Here is a 22,311-nt window from a genome sequence, read left to right on the forward strand (position 1 = left end):
TTCTCCTCAAAAGAAATGCTTGGTAGATACATGAAGAAGAAAATTTCTCACAGCCCATGGATTATTCTGTTGTAATAAACTCTGGTAGTCTTGTGATGCAGGAGACAGGGAGCTGGCTTCTGTGAATAAATAAATGGTGTACAGAGCTACCTGTTAAATATTTAACAATCTAGAGTAATAGCTGCCATGTGCCTTGTGCACCCTGGTTTAGTGACGTGTGCTTTCTCTTGAATAAGAGATGGTCTGGACATCTAGCTTGTGGGAAGGGAGATTTGTATTTGATAAAAGCTGAAAAATCCTCAGTGTCTTTTGAATAAAGGCAGTAAGAGGGGTTTTTAATGTTTGCCACACATATGAGATGTGTACAACTGACATATCTTTCTCAAGTCTGTTTATCAGAAACTTTTTAAACCAAAGCAGACCATCACTTGGATATGGCCTCACAAGGATCTCTTTTTCAAATACAGTGGCAGTTAGAGCTGCAAGAAGTGTGACATCAGGAAACTGACCTGTAATGGAAAAGACCATGGAAATACAGTTAGGTTGTGTTTTCTGAGTGTGAAATGGGGGGGATTTTGTTCACACATAGAATCATGGAATCATAGAATGGCTTGGGTTGGAAGGGACCTTAAAGATTTTGTTCCAAGCCTCCTGCTATGGGCAGGGACACCTTCCACTAGACTAGGTTGCTCAGAGCCACATCCAGCCTGACCTTGAACACTTCTGGGGATGGGGTATTCACAGCTTCTCTGGGCAACCTGTTTCAGTGTCTCACCACCCTCACAGGAAATAATTTCTTCCTAATACGTGTTCTAGACCTGTCCTCTTTCAGTTTCAAGCAATTCCCCCTTTTCCTGTCGCTACTTACTCTTGTACGCCTCTGCAGGTTTTTTTTTTAGGTTCCCTTCAGGTACTGGAAAGCTGCAATTAGGTCACCCTGAAGCCTTCTCTTTTCCAGGCTAAACAATCCCAATTCTCTTAGCCTTTACACCACAGTGAATAAAGTTTGTAGCTGGAGCTATGGAGTTTGTGGTATGCATGTGCCCAAGAACAGTGAAGCAGGAGATCCTTCAGGAAAATATGTTCTTCTAGATGCACACAGTTACCTCATTGGAAGGGAAGGCCCATATCTCATCGAGGCAGCTCTTGCTCATCATTCTTACCTGTCAGATTCTCCACTGGAAACTTGCAGTGAATGCACCTAGCCAAGCACAGAAATTGTGGGTTTTAAAGCTTTAAATAGAAGACATGCAATGCATGATCTGGACTTGAGGATGAAACATTTTCAAGTGGAAAAGAGTGTAGTTTTGCATAGCAGATAATTCAAAATGCAATGAAATATTCTGGTATTTAAACTACATGGCAGGTCTTAAGAAGGGACTTTCAAATGTTGTAGGGCTTTGAGAAGAGCAGCTTGCTTAGTTACAGAAGTACAGAGACCTGATAAGAAAAGCACTGAAAGGTACAAAAACTCGAGTAGAATTTTTTGGGCTGTGATTTAAAGAGAATAGAAGCAGGCTGCCTTCTTCACTTCTGCCATAATCAGGAGGAAACAGTGGTTTGGAGGGCATATAAGAACAAGACACCATGACCTTTTTCTGAGGTCTGTTTTCTGTGAGGCTGTAGATCTGAAAGCCGAGTTTTGCTGACCTGCAGGGCATGGTTTGTTCTGCATGCCAAGACTTCAGTTTTGCAAAGCCCTGGTCACTGGTGTTCACAGTCTCTGTTCCTTTGCAGACACTGGAGGTGGTATGATGATAGAATAAACCCTAATATAAAGAATAAACCCTAATATAAAGTAAAACCACATACATGGGTGGTTTAGATTTGTGAAGTAGAAACTTAGAACTAAAGACAAGCCTTCCAGATAGAACAGAACTGAGCTGCATTGTTTTGCTTCTCTGTTGTTTTTGGTTACATATATTTTATTTCAACCTTTGAGTTCTCAATTGTTGGATTTTCTCAGTTCTTATGACTCCAGAAGTGAAGCGTTTGCATGGAGATGAATTTGCTTCACTTTTTCCACAGCAGGAGTAATGTATTATTAAAAAGGCCATAGAGAAGTTTTCTAAATAATTAAGCACGCTTCAGTAATAGATGAACTAAGAGGGGGGAAAAAGAGAAGGGAAAGAATGAAGTAAAGATGAGCTTATAGTGATAGTATGTTGTTTGGGTTTTTTTCTGAGCAGACCTTTTGAGACTGTTGATTGAGCACACAGACTACAGGTCACCTTTCTGTCATCTACATGAGGCCACAGATTTAAGTTTACATGGAAAAAAAGTTTCAAGAGCCTGAAACCAAAAGTCATTAAAAACCAAACCAATACAAGAGAGTTTTATTCATCAGTTACACAGAAGAAAGCTTAAATTTATCAATTAGTCTGCTTGAGGACAAACACTCCCAGATGAGTTACAGGCTTTTAAATTACACTGAGTACTGGATACATAACCTCTTAAATATTTTTTTGGGTTTTAGGTTTTTTTAATTAATGAAAGATGAAAGTAATTTCAAAGGTTTTTCTGTGCTGTTGAAAACTAGAACCACACTTTTGAAAACACAGGAGAGATCTACACTGATTTTTTTCAAACTGATGCATAAAACTGCATTGTTACTGGAAGTTCAAGTGGAAGTACAGCTAAGGAGGTCCATACTCAAGAGAAGAGAAACATCCAGCGCTCAACTAGCTGCCAGGAGCCCTGCTGTGCTGCCAGTCTTCCATCCAGCATGCATGGTGCTGGACAGACCTTACCTACAAAGCGTGTATATGTGACCTGATGGACAATCAGAGTCCATACAGCCTAAGATTTTATTCAAAGAGAAGTTACCAGCTCAAAAAGTGTGACTGGGGTACTGCATGGTTACTGCTACTGACTCATGTGGCCAAGAGATTCTTTGAAATGGGCAGAATAAAGGGCTATCTTGCCCTAAGAGGCTCAGTTACATTTATTGTTGGTTATGTTTATAGTTTGCTCCCTTGAACTTTTCTGTGTCAGATCTAAACTTCTACGTGTCCTAGCTGTATTTTTATTTTGTATTTGAGACAGTAATATAACAGTAACAGGTAGGAATTTTTCTTCAAAGACTTTGACAGAGGTACAGAGTCACTGCTTAGATGAAAATCTCTGGTTTTGTACCTTCAGTGAATTTTGCTGAAGAAAGGGAAGGGATGCCATCCAGAGGGACCTGGACAGGCCTGAGAAGGGGATCTGTGAGAACCTCGTGAAGTTCAATAAAGCCAGATTCAAGGTCCTACACCTGGGTTGGGGCAATCCCAAACACAAATACAAACTGGGAGAAAAAACTCATTGAGGGCTGCCCTTCAGAAAAGGACTTGAGGATACTGGGGAGTGAAAGATTGAACATAAGCTGCGTTTGAAGCCCAGAAAGCCAACGATATCCTCGGCTGCATCAAAAGCAGTGTGGCCAGCAGGTCGAGGGAAGTGATTTTGCCTCTCTATTCCGCTCTTATGAGACCCCACCTGGAGTACTGATTCCAGTTCTGGGAACCGTGACATAAGGAGGATGTGGACCTGCTGGAGTGAGTTTAGAGGGAGGCCATGGAGATGATCAGAGGGCCGGAGCACTTCCATGAACACAGCCTGAGAGAGTTGGAGTGGAGAAGAGAAGACTCTGGGGAGACCTTACTGCAGCTTCTCAGTACCTAAAGAGTACTGAGGGCTGGGAGAGGGATGTTTTACAAGGGCATGCAGTGATAGACAAGGGGAATGGCTTCAAATTGTCAGAGAGTAGATTTAGATTAAATATAAGGAAAAAGTTATTTACTGTGAGAGTGATGAGGCACTGGCACAGTTTGCCCAGAGCAGCTGTGGATGCTGCATCCCTGGAAGTGTTCAAGCATTGGACAGGGCTTTGAGCAAGCTGATCTAGGGGCAGTAGAACCTAGATGATCTTAAGGTCCCTTCCAAGAGAAAATATTCTATGACTCTATGATTCTATGTTTTCATCCCCTCTGTCCCAGCCTTGTGTGTGATTATGTGACCCAAAAGTTATACTCTTTTCAGGTGATCTGCTGCTAAAAGCATGTAAAACATCACTGCTTTTATAAAGCAAGAGCAAGTGCTTGTATTTAGAGATGCTTCAGCGTCAGTTACATATGTGTTCATGAGCTATGTAGTAAACAGCTGAATTGACCTGGATAAGCTAGATGTAACACAATCCTCTCCTTTTACAAGTTCTGTTACTAAATCTCTCTGCACAGTAGCAAGGAAGGTTTCTCAGGTGGACTGGCTTGCACATTAGTTAGAGTCAAACAACACCAAAATTGAGATGGAGAATTTTTGGATGTACCAGATTGAATATCATAAGAAAAATGTAAGTAGATACTGAAGAGGAAGAATGGGGTAACTAGCACTTTTTTATTGATGCACTTAAGAAAAAAAAATTCTAATTCCACTGATGGAATTCTGTACCCAATAACAGCATGCTTCACGTGAGCTTACTGTGTTTGTTCTGACATTTTTGTTACGCTTCCAAAACTTGTTTTGCTAATGACAACAGAGCAGTCACTAAGTTTTTATTTTATACTTTATTTAGAGCAGCTGTGCAAGTTGTCTATCCACTACGATCTATCAAAATATTACTTGTTATTGCTGTGACTGCATTCTTTCTTTGTATGTTATATATGGTATCTTTAAAAATGCATTTTGATGTTGAAGATGAGTGTTTGTTCTTCCAAGTCTTAACTTTTTTCTACAAGTGTTTCTGGACATGATAGCTCTCATGTCATGTCATGTAGCAAACTTTGTAGGATGTTTGATATTTCGGTTTTGTAGTTTGGGGAGTACTGGTTGGTTGGTTGGTTTTGATTTTGGGGTTTTTTTGTTTGTTTTGAGGGGGGGTTTTTTGTTTGGTTGGTTTTGGTTTTCTTTTTTTCCCCTCAGAAGTATTTGAGCAGACATTGAAACAGAGCCTACAGAAAGCCTGTGATAATTTTGATGGTTGCTTAGTTCTGATACTTTGTAAATGAAAATAGCAGAGTAAAAGTATTTGTAGTGCTACTGAAGTAACTGTTAGTACATTTTGAATGGTGCAAAGTTTTTTAATGCCAAATGTCTGGTTTAAATAATTAATTGTTTTCCTTCAGTGTATAAATATCAGAGCTTTCAGGCCTTCTAAAGATATTTTTTGTGTGTGGAAACATTTGGTGCTTAACTTGGTTTCTTTTTCTACTGTTTAAAGCTCAATCCTACAATATCTGGATGTCATTATTGAATTGATAGTATTGTGAGCCTTTTATATTTAATCCTAACACGAAAATACTGCATAACTATTAAGAATGTGAGTGTTATGAAGACACTTCCGTATGTAAATAGAATTGCTATTTCTGCCATTGTTGCACTGTTAACTCGAGTAATTGCACAGCAAGCCAAATGAGCCTGTATTTCATTCAAGACCCTGCTTGAATGCTCAAGGTACAGTGAGCAGTTCTTCAGTCTGATGGCACAAGCAAATCCCAGCATTCTAGGGACCATTTCACAGCTGTATCTGGTCAGGGATGGTTTCACAGCTGCATCTCCTTTTGCCTTACAGTTGTAATTCAAAATACAGGGAGATGCAGGGACTGCTCTTCTACCTAGGAGACATATGTGTAAGGAATTGCATCTTAACTCTTTGGAAGCCTTTGTTAGTTAACTATAATTTTAGTACCTAGTTATTATCTGAGATGGATGTTTTAGAGCAATGAGTGTAGAGAGAAAGAGGAGAAGGGAGTTTAGTTTTCTTGTTTTGTTCCATATCTAAGAGAAACTTAGTGGTTTGAGTTTTTGGTTGTTTGGTTTTGGTGGGGTTTTTTTTAATTTTGTACACTGTTTTATGGAATGCAATGTTGCAGCTGGAGTGGATGCAGAGCACAAGGGCACTCCTAGATTGGAGCTGCTGCCAGCTCAGAACACTGGAAATGTAGCCCTTTTCTGGTATGACTCATTGGCTTAGAGAAAAGCCATGCCATGTAATTGCTTATGAAAAGAGAAGAATAGCAGCTGACTGTTTTGCCATCTGTGATGAACTGCTGAGTTAACAAAGCTAGGGCCATGGTCTCCTTGTGTCAAAGGAGAGTGTAGAATGCCAGGGCTGTTGGGCTAAACATCCAGCTTGCATAGCTAAATGCAAAATTTCCTTTGAAGATTCACATTTTGGCTTGCACAGACATGTTTTGCAGGTATGTCCTTAAAATCTGCCTCTAAAAATGCTTGCTGGGTTAAAGCTTTGTACTCTTTCATTTTGGTCACCTTCATTGATTCCATACTCTGTTCCTGTGTCATATACCCCCATACCAGGGCCCCCTGCTATGTACTATAGATACCTTGCTACAGCTTTTTAGTGTCACTAGCATTCATTAGGAATTGTCTATGATTAGAATATCATTTCCCAAAGCATTCTTTCCCTTTATCAAGATACTTGCTGGCAGATCACATAGACAGTTGCTTCACTGAATTGTTTTCGGTGAAAAGAGAAAAATGAGGAAATTTGATCTAAAGAGCATGTATATTACTGAGATCATAGCATGAACTGTGGAATATCTTCCAAGTTTGCAGTGTATCTAGAATGAGGAATCACAATCCTTGATTACAATGGTATTGAATAATCATTGAATATGTGCACAAGTCCTTGAATACATCAGTATTACTCTGCACAGTTTATAAAAGTTGTTTTGTAAGATGATGGAATAACATTTATGGACAACCACTGCAGCCTCCCTCTGCTCAGTTTAAATTAGTTTAGCACCTCAGGTGATTATACCTGAGAGCATGTGTGCTTGTGGGGAAGTTGTAGTCTTTTCTTCACTTTCCTGAGTTTGACAACTAAGTAATCTTTAGCTGAATCCCTGTGTTCTGGTAGGGTCAATTCACTTGTCTCCCACCAGAACTTACTGCTAAGTGACTTCACCTTTTTTCTTTCTTGGAGTGTCAGAGCTCAGGATATTGGTCTGCATTCTCTGCAGCCTTCAGTAAGCTCAGTCATTTTTCTGCAGGCCATAGACATGTACTCCTGCAGCTGAAAGTCCTGTAACTGCAGCTTAGTTGAATGGTGACAGTAAGAGTAAATAGTTATCCCAATACCAGATGGTCCTCCATTCACCTGGCAAAAATACTTGACTCCCTTTTTGACTGTGTGTTGCCTACCACCAAGTACAGCTTTCAATTTTCACAACTGCTTAATTTCATACATTACTGACAAATAAACACAAATGTCTTTTAACTGTTCAAAATAAGTTCACTGAGATATTGAAATGTGATCATTATCATAAAAAGCAAGGGTTACAGCATTTTAAGTGTTTGTCTTGTTTTGTCTTTTTTTTCCCCTCATCTCTACTTTGATTAGAGATTGTCAAGTTAGAGGAAAATATGAAAGAAGAATTTCTACACTGGACACTCATAATATTATTTCATTTTCCTGCCATGTCTAGTCTCCGTCTCCAGATTCCTCTTCACCTCGGGGTGCTGAATCATCAAGTAGGCAACATCACCAGGATGTCTGCAGTACAGCAGAGGCCTCCACAAATAAAGAGGTAGAGTGAAATCTTTTAAAAGCCACAGTCTTGTTCATGCTGCTTATGCTTATGCATGCTTTAATTTTCCTTGCCCCCTTGCACCTGCACAATCCCTTTTCTTCTTTCAAAATTGTAATAAACTCGAAAAGCTGATTTCCTTTATGCTTTTCCCTTATGCTCCTTTCCCTTATGCTTGCCTGGCTGTCTGACTGAATTTCTAACATACTTAAGACTCTTAATCGTGGCATTTCTGACTCTGTGTTCAGCTGCCACTAAATTTATTTAACAGGCTGGGAGGTATTGATTTACCCAACAGCCAGCATCTCCTCTGTAGTAGAGGCAAAACAAGGAAGCCCTTTCCTTTTTTCCATGCAGATTATTTTCCCACAAAGAAAATATTTCTCAGCCAGATGAAAAAGTCCTTAAAATTAAATCAATTAGGTAGTAAATTATGCTGTTTAATATTTTGTCATTGTAGAAACTGTCCTGCCAGTAATTCATAGTCAGAATTCAGTTCCTGACTCCAGGCTCCTCAAAATAAAGCTGCATACTTCCTTTCTTTTCTTTTTCCCCTCACCTAGCAGTGTTTTACAGTGCAGTGATTCCACCAACACAAAATGAAAAGTGTGAGTAGAACCTCTTGCAGTGTGAAAATAAAACGCTTTAACATAACAAGTATTTGAGTTAGTATAGAATGGCAGGCTCTGTAAGCAGAAGAATCTGCAAATGCTTGGTTTATTTGCTTCTTAATTTTTAAACTTATAAACCATGTAGATACTGTAGAGTAACAAATACTGTATTGCTACCAATAGCAATGCATTAATTATCTTTCTATATTAAAAACCTGATCCACTACAAGAGAAAATACTGATTACAGTTGAAACACTAATTAGTAATCCATTCTTTCTGTTTTTCTTTTGTAATTATCAAGGGATAAGGAAGCTTTCAACATGTATGTAGTTGTGCCAGTCTCTACTTGCATTTAGAAGATAATGAAAAGTTTCAAAAGACTGGAGAAACCCATATTTTTCACATGCCAAAGTTTTCAACAGTAGATCATGCCATTAAGTTTTCATCTGCTGTACTGTTAGCTTATTAAAGCTTTCAGCTTTCTTCATATAAATTCTATATTCCAGCGATTTTTAGATATCAGTAAATATACCCAAAGGAAGAAATCAAACAAGACACTACTCATTTCAGGTTTTAGGATGTGCTTACGCGTAGTTACAGAGGTGGTAAACTGGGTTTCACAGCAGGATGTGTCAGCTGCTAGTTTCTCTCAGATGGGGAATATTTCCTGCCTTAGTATTCTAAGGCAAGAATAAAGTGATAAAACAGCCTCATAATTTTTGGGATTGAATTTTAGGGCTTAGGAAAACTTCTTCTTAAAAATAAATTCTATAATACTAGATGGCAATGACATTATCAAGAGTAATGAAATATTAATGACCTTGATATTTCATTATTCATGGTTATGTAAAATTAAAAGGTGTAGGTTTCCACCTGTTAGTAACTTTACCTGTTACTTTACTGTTCCTGTGGTCTTAGTAGAATGTATTTCAACCTGGGTTATGAACAAGGGACATTAAATTTGTGTGTGAGTTTTTGCAATAAAGATATATGATGATGGTTTACACCACTCTATCCTAAAAATAGGTTGCTAGTTGGTTTGCTGAATAGTTGCTAAATCTGTATCACAGCCTTTGTCCACTCTGTTTTAAAAAATTAAAGATCATTTATATGCATGAGGTGCCTCTGGTGTGTAGGGGATTTGTTCTCTAAGCCTGTCAGAGCCCAGTGTTTGAATCTCCTTTTTAGCACTACACCAGCAACTATTACAAACAATTGTTGGAGTCTGTGGATAGGTGGTTTGGTAGGAACATCCATCTGAGGAGATGAAAGAGCCACAGATCTGAAAAGGCATGCCAGCGTCCTCACACCAGCTTAAATGCCTTGGCAGTGGATTCATTATTGACATCTTTACTGATGCTGGTACACTATCTGATGGACAGATTTCTTAGTTTTGCAGCTCAGTCAGGGAGTGGCAAGAACTCAAAGGCTGTGCAGGCCCTGCTGTCTGTGCCACAACCTTTTGGTTTTGTTTTGCAAATCTCATTTTATAGCAAGACAAGCATCATTGATTAAAAAATATTACTTGTTACATCCTTTTCCATTTCTTACAAAGGAAAAAGACTCCTTGGGGTTAGTCAATTGACCTGTCACATAACTGTTACCTTGCTGCTACTTCTTTTTTCCACTAATACCCAGTTGCCTGTCATAAAGAAAAATAATTTGTCATATATTTCCCTTTGTATCATCTAGAAATATACTGAAAATTGTTAAAGATATTATGCATTATTCTGATCATAGGTATGGATTTTCCTTTAATAAAATTATATCAAGCAGTTATTGGAGGAGTTACTGCTGGTACAGTCAGTTGTAGATTCATTAAAGTTTTGTAATCCTTGAACTATCCAGAAGTCCTATCAGCATATGATAGCAGCAGGTATTTCAATATACCCATTACCATCTATATATTGCCACACAGAATTTTATTTGATAAATTTTCATATGTTATGTTATTGTTTATAACATAATATGTTATATATAATATGGCTTACTCACTGAAATTTGTAGCCTTCAGATGTTTGAAGTGTTACCCATGAAGTCTTTCGTATAACATACCAGTTGGAAGTAAGGTCTTCCTTTAGTCTGTTTATTTACATATGGAACTCAGTATTCTCTTTCTTTACTCTTTATGTAATTGAAGCTACCAAATGTGGTTTTGTGCTTCATATGGTGTAAGCACAGTTGGTGATGAGGCCACAGTGAATTCAGTTATCCCATGGAATACATAACCTGATAAAATTTCTAAAGCCTTTTGTAGACTGTGTTAATGAGGGATACATCTAAGAACAGTCCTAATGAATAACAGCATTTTGTTAATGATGGTTTCAGTAATGAATAATAACAGTATAGTGCAATTTTTATATTCCTGCCTGTATTTATTTGTTGGAAGATCCAATGTCTTTGAGATAGTATATACTTTCTTGCATATTTCTTATTAAAAGTATAGCACCTATTGGTAGACAATTAAATTAATGCACTAGTGAACACCAATAAGAACTGAAGTCTGGGCCTAGCATAATGCCTGGTGGATAGACAGAAATGAAATACATTGAATTTTACTCTAGTAGGTGCTTAGATTTTAAAAATACTAAATATAATAATAAATATTAATAATTGGTGATCTTCCTTTGCTAATAACTGTGACTCATTTAATTATTTTTTTTTTGCATGGAAAAATTTTTAATGCATATTTGTGCATGTTATGTTCTGTTTGAAATCCTTTTTGTCTTAATTACAGTCCAGAAAAAGCTTGGCTTCATTTCCGACGTATGTTGAAGGTAAGATAATTCTACAATTTCAAAATGGTTTTTTTGGTATCAAAAACCCACTGGCATGGGTTTATAAAATAAAAAACTATTTTATTTGCTGAATAGAAAAGCTACTAGGGTTGGGTATGCTGATTTAGATTAAATTATGTCCAATCTGGAACGTGATCCTAAGCTAAATCCTACTGTAGTCTTTCAGAAGTTCATAAACATGGAGCTTTTATTTTTATAGTATTTCATTTATAGTTTCTGTGTCTGTTCTACTGTTTTTTTTTTTCTCAATATCGCTTAAAATACTATATTTTTATGGTATTTACACAACATGTATGAATTTCAGTGGACAAGGAAAATAGGCTAACTCTGTGGTGCTCTGTCCAGTGTTGATTTTAGTTGGCAGGCTTAATCCAATCTCAGTTGGATTAATTAGCAGAATTGGATTAATTGGCAGGCCTGCCAAAGGAAATCTGCTCTGCTTTACAGCTGCTTGTCCTCTAATTAAATAATGCTTTCTGTCTTGGAGTTAAGGTTGCACTAGTGCTGAATTTATTCAGAACAATGTGTAAAAGCAAGTTACCTCCTACATGAACTGCTGTTACCTTTTGTGTGAGTGCATCCTGTAATACTGTAGGAAGAATGCATGTTGTAACACCCAGTTATTTTGTTGTGAGAGCATGACAGAAGCAGAAAATAGAAGTTTCTTTCCCGCCCCCCACCAGCGATTGTTCTGTATGCTTGATGAAATGTCAGAAATAAGGTTGATGTGATACTTTTTTTGGACTGCCTTGTAGCTCCTTCAGTTGCTTTACAGTGTGCTGTGCTTAATTGATTGTTTTCTTTAGACTGCAAACTGATCATTGGTTTAGTCTTCAGTGTATAAGCTGCATGTTTTGGAATCTCTGGCCAGATTGTCAATTAGTCCATAGCTGAGCATTGGAATTTTGCAGCAATGAAAGGTCTCTCTAGAATTTAAATTCATTTCCTATTGGTAGTCCTCTCTACCAAGGGCTATTTAAAATAACCCTCTTCTCCTAAAAGAAAAAAAAAATAAAAAAAGTAAACTAAAATTTTCTTAGATCTTGGTCCAGTGCAAAATTCCTTAAAAATACAAATGTGCAGCAGTCTATGAAAAAGCTTGCCAGGGTGGGGAGAAGGTGTTGGAGCATTTTTTCTTATTTCTCATTATTCTACTCTGATTTGATTGGTAATAAAATAAATTAATTTTTCCAAGTCAAGTTTGTCTTGCCCACGGCAATAATTAGTGAGTATCTCTCCCTGTCCCTGTCTTTCCCCATGAGCCTTTTGTTATATTTTCTCTCCCCTGCCCAGATGAGAGGAGGGGAGTGATTGAACTGCTTTGGTGGGCAGGGTCAACTCACCACAGACGTTGAGAGCATTTGCTTAATATTTTGTGTTTTACTTTGAAAGTACTGTTTGCCATATCATCATAGTAGACTGAAGTATTTCAGAGGATTTGCAGCCATCAGGTGCAAGCTCAAGTTGTCAAAGTGCTGCTGTTTTGCTGTGGTTCAGCATGATTGTTTCGGTGATTCTTTCCTGTGTTACAGTTCCTGGACCTTGTGATCCTGAAGACTTAATCGATGGAATCATTTTTGCTGCCAATTACCTTGGTTCAACTCAACTGCTTTCTGATAAAACTCCCTCCAAGAATGTGAGAATGATGCAAGCTCAGGAAGCTGTCAGCAGAATCAAGGTGCGGAATGATTCCTGCTGCCTCTTGTATGGGTGTCTTGTGGTTGTGGATATGACCTTCTCACTTAAGCGGTAAATTTTTCATGTGGGGTTGTCTGTGGTTTCGGAAAGGTAAAGTGCCTCACCTTTCTTTCTGCAAAAAAAATTGTATGTTTGATGCTGCTTTTGGAAAAGACTGATAAGGGGGAGTTACCAAGTCACTTTAATTCCCTGTAATAATACTTGTGCCATGTACACTAAGCCAGAATCAGAAGTGAGTGGTGGTCAAAGTTATATATTATCTGGGTGTTGAGGGAATACAGGTTTAGAGTATAAAACACAATTATTAAGTGTTGCAACTGCTTCTGCCTCGGCACTTAATGCAATTGCTACTGTGGTAATGATTGCAGTTATTTTTGACCCTGGTGTGGATACTTGTTTCTCCACACATAGCAGCTAGGTGCTGATTTAAAAAGGAAACATCTGTGGTGGTATAGAGATGTATGAAATAAAAATAACTTGTCCTAGAATATGGTACATTTGCTTTGTTTGTTTGGAAAAAAAGAAATGCCTGCCAATTTCTGTACAGACCAGGACAAGCAATGGGCATGCTGCTGTATTTGAAGTTACAGTTATGACGCTGTGAACTGAAATTATACGTGTGAATGAAATATTGCACGGTTGTACAAGATGCTGCAATATTCCCACTACCCATACATGACTGGATGGTAGGCACGCAGCTTCGTCTTATCCTGATTCAGCTAACCAACACAATCTCCTCTGGGAATTTTAATTAGTTTAATATTTATGTGTTCTTTTGTAGTTTATTTTGGGTTCCAGCTCAGATTTGGTGTGGGATTGTATAAAAGAGAGAGGAAGAGGAGAGGTTATCAGCAAAGCCAGTAGTATTGTCTGTTAAGGTCGGCTGATGCTTCCTACTATTATAATTCCTTCCAGTGTTTTCCTTAACAGGTGTTCAGTTCAGTATGTAACTTTAACACAGAAGCTCCAACTAGAACCATTGAGAGACTACCATAAATTGCAATTTTGATGATATTCTAATGCATAAGTTCTTGTAACCTTGTCTCTGAAAATCATTAACACTCTAGCATTTTAGAAGAGACTGGGATGTAGCCTTCCTGTTAAAGACAGATCATCCTCTGACATCTCTGTAGAAGTTTTCACAAACTTAAACTACTGAGCCTTTTGCAAAAGAATGATTTATCTTTGTTCATTGGAGTCTCTGTATTCAGTAACATTCTTTAAAAATGTTTCACTCAGCTTTCTCAACCCTGGCAGGTCTTGGTGGGTTCTTCCTAAAGCTGCAGTGGTTTCCCTTATTGAGTGCTTTATTTCTGCTCTGGGTGCAAGTAAGGCTGTGCCCCTCTGTTTGGTAGTCCCTATGTATTCTTTCTTGATGCTTGGCCATCTGGTAGAAAATTTGTCTGATTTGAATGGATGGGAAACCAAAGGTAAGAAAGATAAGGGAGAGAAATAAGGGCTTTGGTGAGGCTGGATCTAGGAGTGACACATCACTGGAGGTTGAAAGGAAAGTTTGGCATCAGCTGTCATAGGAAAATGGTATCAGGAGTGATACTTGAGCCTGGGGCTGGGCAGGAAGTTTGCACCTAGAAGGTAAAGCTTCTGTGGGAATGTACAGTAGAAAAAGATTGAAGGGATGTGGTAGAGAAAATGAAACAGAATTTATTCAAATTGGGCCTATGAGATGTAAGAGTATGGAATCTTTCCTTAATACTAAATGTATTTCTTAGAAATTCATTAAAATATTCTGTTATGTTTCAGCACTTCTGTGCTTCAAAACAGAAAGAAATCTATTTAACTCATTTCACTCATATCTCCCATAATTTATACGTCCATATAAATTGGTGGGCATGCGTATTTTTTGTTGTAGTATATTTGTCTCAGGATTGAGGTCCAAATAGTTGCATTGTTGACCTGGTAAAACTCTAGCTGTTGTGACTAATTTTCTGAAGCTCAGTTTATTTCAGAAAATTATTGGCTTACTGCATGGCACACAATACCATTGTACACTTCTTTGACAGTTACTGCATTCTGCTTCTAAGTGAAGCTCAGGCAACCTCCCTTCACCTTAGAGTCTTTGGTTTGTTTGTTAGGGTGGGCTTTGACTGGTTTTGTCACTGATTGCCATTTAAGCTGAACGGTTTTAGTGAGAAATTCAGTGTGATAGAAGGAGTTGCTGCTGCCAAATTCATCACTGCATCAGATAGCTTTTATCCCATATGTATAAAGTATGCAGGCTTGAAGTTAAGAGCATTAAAAAGGAGGTGAAGAGTTTTGTTTAAGCCCTGTGATGTACACGTCACAGTGTGTTCCTTTTGAATTTAATAATCCCTATAATGCTTCCTTTTAGCAGAGCCTTCAGACCACATATTCATTCATTTAGAATATGAACAGATTTTGAAAACAATTTTCCATGTTACTTCTTTAAAAAGGTATTTCTTCAGTTATAAGGACAAGAGTTGGATGTTTTCTTGCTTGGCCATTCATCTCTGTGAAGTCCAACAAAGTTAAAACAGAAACAGTGCTTTGAAGGTATTCATCAAATGTAGTTATGAATACTTCACTAGGAGGCACTCTTAGTTTGCTGTGTGGCAGGTTTGAGCATTTTTAGATAATACCTGTTTCAATTTCTGAGTGTAATAGAACCCATGTGTGGAAATAGTTTAATATTCATCACATTTTCTTTACTCAGTGTCATCTCAATGCTCACAGAGTTGCAGTATATTTTCCAGAGAGGCTAAATGGGTTGAGTAAACTTAAGACACCCCTGTAGCAAAAGTGGAAGCTTACTGGTTTTTAATATTTTGTAATTTTGGAAATTAAAAATATAATATATAAATAATTACATTTCATTTACCTTAAGTGACAATCACAAATTCTGTGTATTTAAAAAAAATAATATTTTATATAGATTAGATAGTTTCTGGGTTTTTTTGAAATACTCTTCTGATTTGAATTAGCAAAATAACATGGTGACAAAAAGGATTTGTATAATAAAGTGTCCTGCATAGAATTATCCTAATTTTTTTGTTGTTCATGCACTGTAACCTTTTTTTGTGACATTCCTTTGCATTGTTAAATCACTTATTAGATTTAGAAATGCTTGTTCCATATCATTACCTTACTTTTAAGAAATATTTGAAATTTGTTCTTCAAAATGCTTCCATTTGAAGAACAGAATTTTCAATAAATTGAATGATAGTGTATTTTAATAGCTCAGGGTTTTTTTCCTCTCATTTCTTCTTTTTTGGGCTGCGCTTTTCTTCCCTTGGGAGGTCTGTCGCTCTAAAGTTTGGGGTGGAGGACAAAGTGGTGGAAGGGGAGCTTGATTTTAGAAAGCAATTTAAATGCTGTACCTCAGGAGTATCTCCCCCTTACCCAGTGTATGGCAGGCAGCTGTTATTCAAGATAAGTATATTATTTCTCTACTATTAATTTAAATTAATAGTAATGTAATGAAGAGCCTGCTATGTGAGGCAGTTCTAATAGTTTGCAATCACCAGGCTATCAAATACTTCTTAATTTGGAAGAGATGACTAAAAGCTAGTATGAGAATGTTTCTATTTGAAAATAAGCAGCATGGTCTAAACTTTGGGTAGCTGCTTTCAGATTTGTTTAGACAAAACCTGATAGCTTTACATTGTGAGCATCAGTATAAAACATTTGATGTGTCTTGTGATTCAGGCCTCCTGTTTGTTCTTCGTAAAAGTAGTTAGGGCTGAATCTGTATGGAGTCTGTAGCAGTAAGCCTCCTTCCCATCACAAGAACACCTGTTAATTTAATCAGCAAAGAGACTGTTATTGTTGGAAGTAAAAGGGTAACTGCCAGCCTGGTGAGTATTACATTTCTTCACTAAGGAGATCCAGAAGTTCAGTTCACCTTGATTTGAATTAATGATTGCAGGACTGTAAAAGTTATATTTATTTACGTTGTTAATGGAAACCTGTTTTAAGGTGTCTGTGGAACTGAAGTACTTGCTCCGCTGCTTCCTTGAAAAAATGTGGTAGTATGGACTTACCTTTGTGTAGGTGTCACAGGAAAATCTGTTGTCCAGAGAACATGTCCAGTGTGAACATGGGTTTATTAGTATAATACGGGTTTATTTGCTCAGAAGGAGAAGAAAATGAAGGGGACAGTTACCTTCTGTCATTTTATTTTTCCAGAAAACAGTAGCATAATTTTAAGGAGGTTATTTTTTTGAAGTCTGTTAAAGTATGAGATCCAAAAAAGCTGGAATAACAAAGCTTAGAATTCTTCTCTCACCTCTTACATTGATGTGCCTTCAAAAGAGGTAACATCGTGGTTTATACTGCTCGAAGTGACGGAAAGCTCTGTTTTGTTTCTTAAAAAAAAAAAAAAAAAATCAAGTACACACAAAATAACCTTGTTTATTGCAAGTAACATTTTAAGTGGAAAAAAAAATCCTTTTGTGTTCTTCATGACTCTTTTGGTGCTTTTTCTTTTCATTTCTGAAAGTAATTGTGCTAAACATAAAATTATTTTTTTAAGCCAAAAAGAAAAGGAGGAAATTAATCTAAGCAGGGAGTAATTTAGATCAGCTGGTAGTTTATGAGCCCTGACATTAGCATGCAGATTCCTGCTTGACTTGGAGTCTCTGTAAGTTCTTCTCTAACTGTTCTCCTGTCTCTGTTTGTTCCATGCTAAGCAGATGGCCCAGAAATTAGCCAAAAGCAGGAAGAAGGTGCAGTACAAACTCCATCAGCTTGATGTTATGCTTGTTCTTTTGTTTTCTGGGAGGGTTTTTTCCTTTCTTTTTATTTTGTGGTTTTATTTTCTGCATCCAGCAAGGTTTTCTCAGATTTATTTCTGAGCCACCATACAAGCTGACATGTGTCAGAAATCAGTTGCCTGATTGGCCATTTTTTGTTGCTTATCATTAGCCATTTCATGTTAGAAATAGAATAAAGATTGGATTTATCAAATAGTTACAGGCAGTACCCAAAACGCATACTAAAGAATCAGTACTGAAACAGACAAAGGTTTTAACTCTGTAAAATGATAGATTAAAATGAGGTGTGGGGTTTCTTTTTCTTTTAGCCCTTTTTTTTTTTAATCTTTCTGTAAGGCTGCATTGTTTGATTCACAGAGATGTCAAATTGCTGGATGCAAAAAAGAAAAAAGTTTGTCTATACACACAGTAATATACTGAGATTGGTTCATCTTTGTAATAAGTTTTGTTTGTGGAGCTTTTAAGTACCTTTTAACAAATGTAATTTAAAAAATTATGAATGTTTTGCTTTCTATTAACAAAATATGACTTCTAAAGGTGGGTTACTTCTTGAATAGTACGTTGTCTGACTGTGAAGGTCTTCTTAGCAGAACTGCATTATGAATTGCTTAAATACTGCCCACCTGTGGTGCAGGTTTTTCCATTGGTCTTGGCAGCCACTGTTAGCCCATATAGAGATTCCTTGGGCAAGAGATGCTGTTGGGCCTTTCTATGGCTTGTGTGAAATCCTTACTTAAAGTGGGATTCATAGTGTGCAGAAAATGGTAGAATTATTTTGATTTTCATGAAATCTTTATCTGGTTCATGCTGCAGTCAGTTATAATTTTACTGAATTGGGAAAAATATCAGGGAAGCTTTTATGAGGTTGACTTTTTTTTCAAACAATACCCAATTCACTTTCACATATATGATATAGTTTCCACATCTTTGTGTTTATCTTTTGCTTCTGCAGTCTAATACTCTATCCTGCATTGCTGTTCTGATGACTGTGTCTTAGTGCACCCTTGTTTGTGAACTAACATCATTAGTAAGTATGTTACCTAATGGGTTTGTTTGACTCTAATCCATTTATTTGCAGGCTCCAGAAGGTGAATCTCAACCCATGACTGAAGTAGACCTCTTCATTTCTACACAGAGAATAAAAGTACTGAATGCAGACACACAGGTACAGACATAAACACCTTTGTCAGTTTTGTGCGAGTAGTCTGCTGAAATAGACTTTCACCTACATGCCAAAATTTGTCCTTCAAAATGTGCTGGCTCTTGTATTTCCCCCAGGATTTCATAGTAAGAAATCTGTGGTCAACAACCGTATCATACAGGCAATTACTCTGGTGTGTGACTCTAGAAATGGTTAGAATTTGTGGGTAAAGTACTTGCAGTCATCTCATTTCTCATGAACCCTGATGCATGAAGTATTGATTGTGCTCAGAGTAGTCCAAAATGTTTAGTTGTAATAATTTGTTCATAGTCCTCTACATGTACATGCCCAGCATACACAGGTTCAGATATTGAGATCTTTATGTGGTTTTACACAGAAAAAAAAAACCCTTTAATTTGTAAAACTTTGTTTTACTTTTGAAAATTGAAGCTCTTGTTTCCTGTTGGCATCTCCCTTCTTGCAGGTATTACAGACTTCACTTAGCAAAGGTCTTATTGCTGTCTGTGTGTTTTTATCCTAGGTGTGCAATAGAACTTGGTTGAAGCAGCTGCTTATATTGGTTTTCTTATTCCCCAGGAAACCATGATGGATCATCCCCTGCGGACCATTTCTTACATTGCTGATATAGGAAATATAGTTGTTTTGATGGCTCGTAGGCGAATGCCACGGTCTAACTCCCAGGATAATGTGGAAGCATCTCACCCTTCCCAAGATGGAAAGAGACAGTACAAAATGATTTGCCATGTCTTTGAGTCTGAGGATGTAAGCAACTACTTTGTCTTATAATTTTTTAGGGATGGAAAAGTAAGCACATTTCAGTAGGTCTGATGTTCACTGTTAGTGGCCCTGCTTGCTTTTAAACTGCAACCACTATTTCATCTAAGCAGAGGAACTTATTTTATATGTTTGGACCCAACATTATACTCAAAAAATTGGTGTTCATAGTAATGCTTCCTATTTTTAATCTCCTTGATTGCCTTCCAATAACAGTGAGAGGAGGGTCCAGTTGCCACAGTTTACAAATACCAGCTCAGATTCTGCACAAGAGAGTGAAAGTCTATCAGACATGCTTATTTTCCTAGGAAAATTTTAATCCCAAGCCTTGCATCAAGGATCAAGGACTGATACATACTTGAAAGCTGATCTTTTATTTTTCAGGAGGCTTGTGTTGGGGGGTCAGTTGCTGCTACCATATCAAAAAGCCAGCAAATAAAGTTGGTAATTTCAACAATTCCAAAGTGTGTCTCTGAAGAGAGAACAGATTTTAGTCTATAGTGCAGGTTACTAAGTTAGCTTATGTAGGACTTGATATCCTGTCTTCACAATCAATGTGCAGAACCTGCTGATTTTATGCACTTTTTAAAGCTCAGTAACTGAATGGTAAAATCAGACTTATCAGATTGAAGTGGCTAGATATTTAGTTGTCAGGATCATAATCATGTTATGCCTAGTAACTTGAGAAAATAAAAAAAAATCTCAGTTCTAAATCATCCAAATAGCAGAGTGTTACATAAGTAAGGTGAAAATATCAGTTTCTTATAAAATAGTCACATATCTTCCAATCTACAGTATATCACCAAGGACTTGGAGATGGGAAGATTTTTTTGAATAAACAGCTGATTTTATGTAGTGATGAATCTGTTCTAAACCCATGTCTGAATAAATCATCTGGTTGCAGATAAATGTGTATACATGACCCAATGCTGAAATTAAAAATAAGGACGAGAGCACTGATCCAAAGTAATCCTGTACCAAAATTAAGACAGAGATTATAAAAAATGTGGCTTTTTTTTCCCACAAAATAACATGTAAACCAGTTTTGCAAAGCTTTTCAAGAATCTGGTATGAAATAAAGAGTAGCCAACATATTTTTCGCTTAATATCATTTGATAGGCTGCCTGTTTTGAGGCTGCTGTTCCTGTATTTCTAGTCACAAATTTTGACACTACTTGCTCTCTTACTGGCCAGTTGAAAAAGTAAAAATGAAACTGTCAGATGTCAGAGGCTGGGGCTTATTTTACTTCAGCATGTGGTGGTCTGACTCTTGGATGATCCAGGCTTCCTGGATCTGTTTCCCAGGCTGCTCACTGGGACATTTGACTAGCTGGGATCTGTACTTCTCAATTTATGGTTTCTTTGGATCAGCCCATATTTGTTTCAGATGTGATCCCCTCTGTGCCACTAGACACTGGCGTGGAAAGTACATGCCTGTAGATCCAGCAAAAGCATTACTCATTCATGTGAAAATATGCTGAGAAATGGCAGATTATATCAGCTCTCCTTAGTCACGGTATGTAGTTCACAGATAGCCTGCAAAATGTATCTCAGAGTGACTAACAGAATGGAAGCATTGTAGCACCTTATTAGCAGGAAGGAAATGGCTTCTTCAAAAATCTTGTACGTCCAATGAAGTAATGCAGCCTGTTTATATTATAAAACTTGTCTTTTCTTCTTCTGGGACAGCTGGGTATTTGGAAGAAGTTACACGGTGAGTAGAAGTTACAGAGTGAGACAGAAGCTGTAAGCCTGCAAGTGGGTGTTGTCCAGAATATGTCTCTGCTTGGACAAGTCCTTGTCTAAAGAGGACAGCGCCAGATTTTCAACTCTGTTTAGAGCTATATCTTCAAATGAGCTGAACCCTAGTGATGTGTCCAAATGCTGGGAGCTGGACTCTTCCTGGAGTGAAGATACATATGTATGAATGTAAAGTCTGCATTTATCTCATGACTTAAGTTATGAAGCTATGGAAGTGTAGTTTTCCCCTTGCTGTCTTGTCCCTGCTGTCAAAACCAGGTTGATCTGAGCTTTGGTAGTATACTGGCAGTCTACATACTGATCTTTTCAGCACCAGCAATCGTGCTGTTCTCAGCAGCAGATTTAGTGCTAGTTCGAGTTGTTTAAGATACAATCAAATTTTTAATTTAGGTTGGGAACCTTTCTTTTATTAGGGAGCAAACTGGACTTTAAGTGTAGCCAGTAGGCTCTATAAAAATACACCTGAGCAGCATTCATTCATCGCCAGCACTCTGCCAGGCCAGCCATGTCAGCTGTGGAGTTCTCCTCTTCTCTTCCCTCTCTTTGCCACAGCCAGCACAGCTGCAGGTGCAAGAGGGTGCCTACAAAGGACAGGACGAGAAGGAAAGAGGCAGAGAAGTGGCAGAATCATGGGATTTGGAGGGAGTGAAACAAGAAATATAGGGGAGAGAGTCTGAGGGAGGTAGCAGGTTGAAGAAGGAAATGCATGTGACCATTTCTAGTCACTTCCAGACCTTGATTTGGTCACTAATTGCTGCCCTTTTCCTATTTTGTCTGAGACTGAGATAGCAGCAGTCAATATAAACACGATGGTCCTAAAGGATGGTAAGAAAAGCTGGAAATACCTTCTTAAATGTGTCTGTGTGCTTTCTGGTAGACATTTTCATTTTCGTTGCTGGCTTGTCAGAGAATGGCATTGTCCTGGCTGGAAGGGAGAGCCATCTGGGACCTGCATGGGTAGGAAGAATTGTAGGTGCAACCCACAGTGACTGCAGTAGCTATACCTTTATGCTTATATTAGCAGTTCTTACCTGTGAAAGGATGGCTTTATTTCTGATATTTATTATTGCTTACCAAGCTGGATTCATAGCAGAGGTGAATGTGTTGACATTTTATGGGTCTTTTAAATTAGTCATGCACAAATATTTTTTAGACTGGATGGCAGTAAATTGTAGGTTTGTCAACTTGATGATCCATTTTTCAGTGTGATTGTAACAGAGAAAGTG

General features: G+C 37.7%; 1 protein-coding gene across 5 annotated transcripts in view; it reads left to right on the forward strand.

Moving 5' to 3' along the window:
- The window catches only part of APBA1 (amyloid beta precursor protein binding family A member 1), a 79,329-nt gene that overhangs the window by 44,367 nt on the left and 12,651 nt on the right, over positions 1-22,311 (forward strand). For 4 of the 5 annotated variants that reach the window (XM_017807347.1, XM_017807345.1, XM_017807346.1 and 1 more), the window contains 6 exons: positions 7,428-7,529; positions 10,879-10,918; positions 12,472-12,617; positions 17,308-17,340; positions 18,467-18,553; positions 19,127-19,312. In XM_017807347.1, coding sequence (XP_017662836.1) covers positions 7,428-7,529; positions 10,879-10,918; positions 12,472-12,617; positions 17,308-17,340; positions 18,467-18,553; positions 19,127-19,312 — 594 coding nt within the window. The remainder of the gene's footprint in view (positions 1-7,427; positions 7,530-10,878; positions 10,919-12,471; positions 12,618-17,307; positions 17,341-18,466; positions 18,554-19,126; positions 19,313-22,311) is intronic. The other variant, XM_017807349.1, reaches the window with a different exon arrangement.

The sequence above is a fragment of the Lepidothrix coronata genome, unplaced genomic scaffold (assembly GCF_001604755.1).
Source record: "Lepidothrix coronata isolate B3197 unplaced genomic scaffold, Lepidothrix_coronata-1.0 Scaffold18, whole genome shotgun sequence".
Lineage (NCBI taxonomy): Eukaryota > Metazoa > Chordata > Aves > Passeriformes > Pipridae > Lepidothrix > Lepidothrix coronata.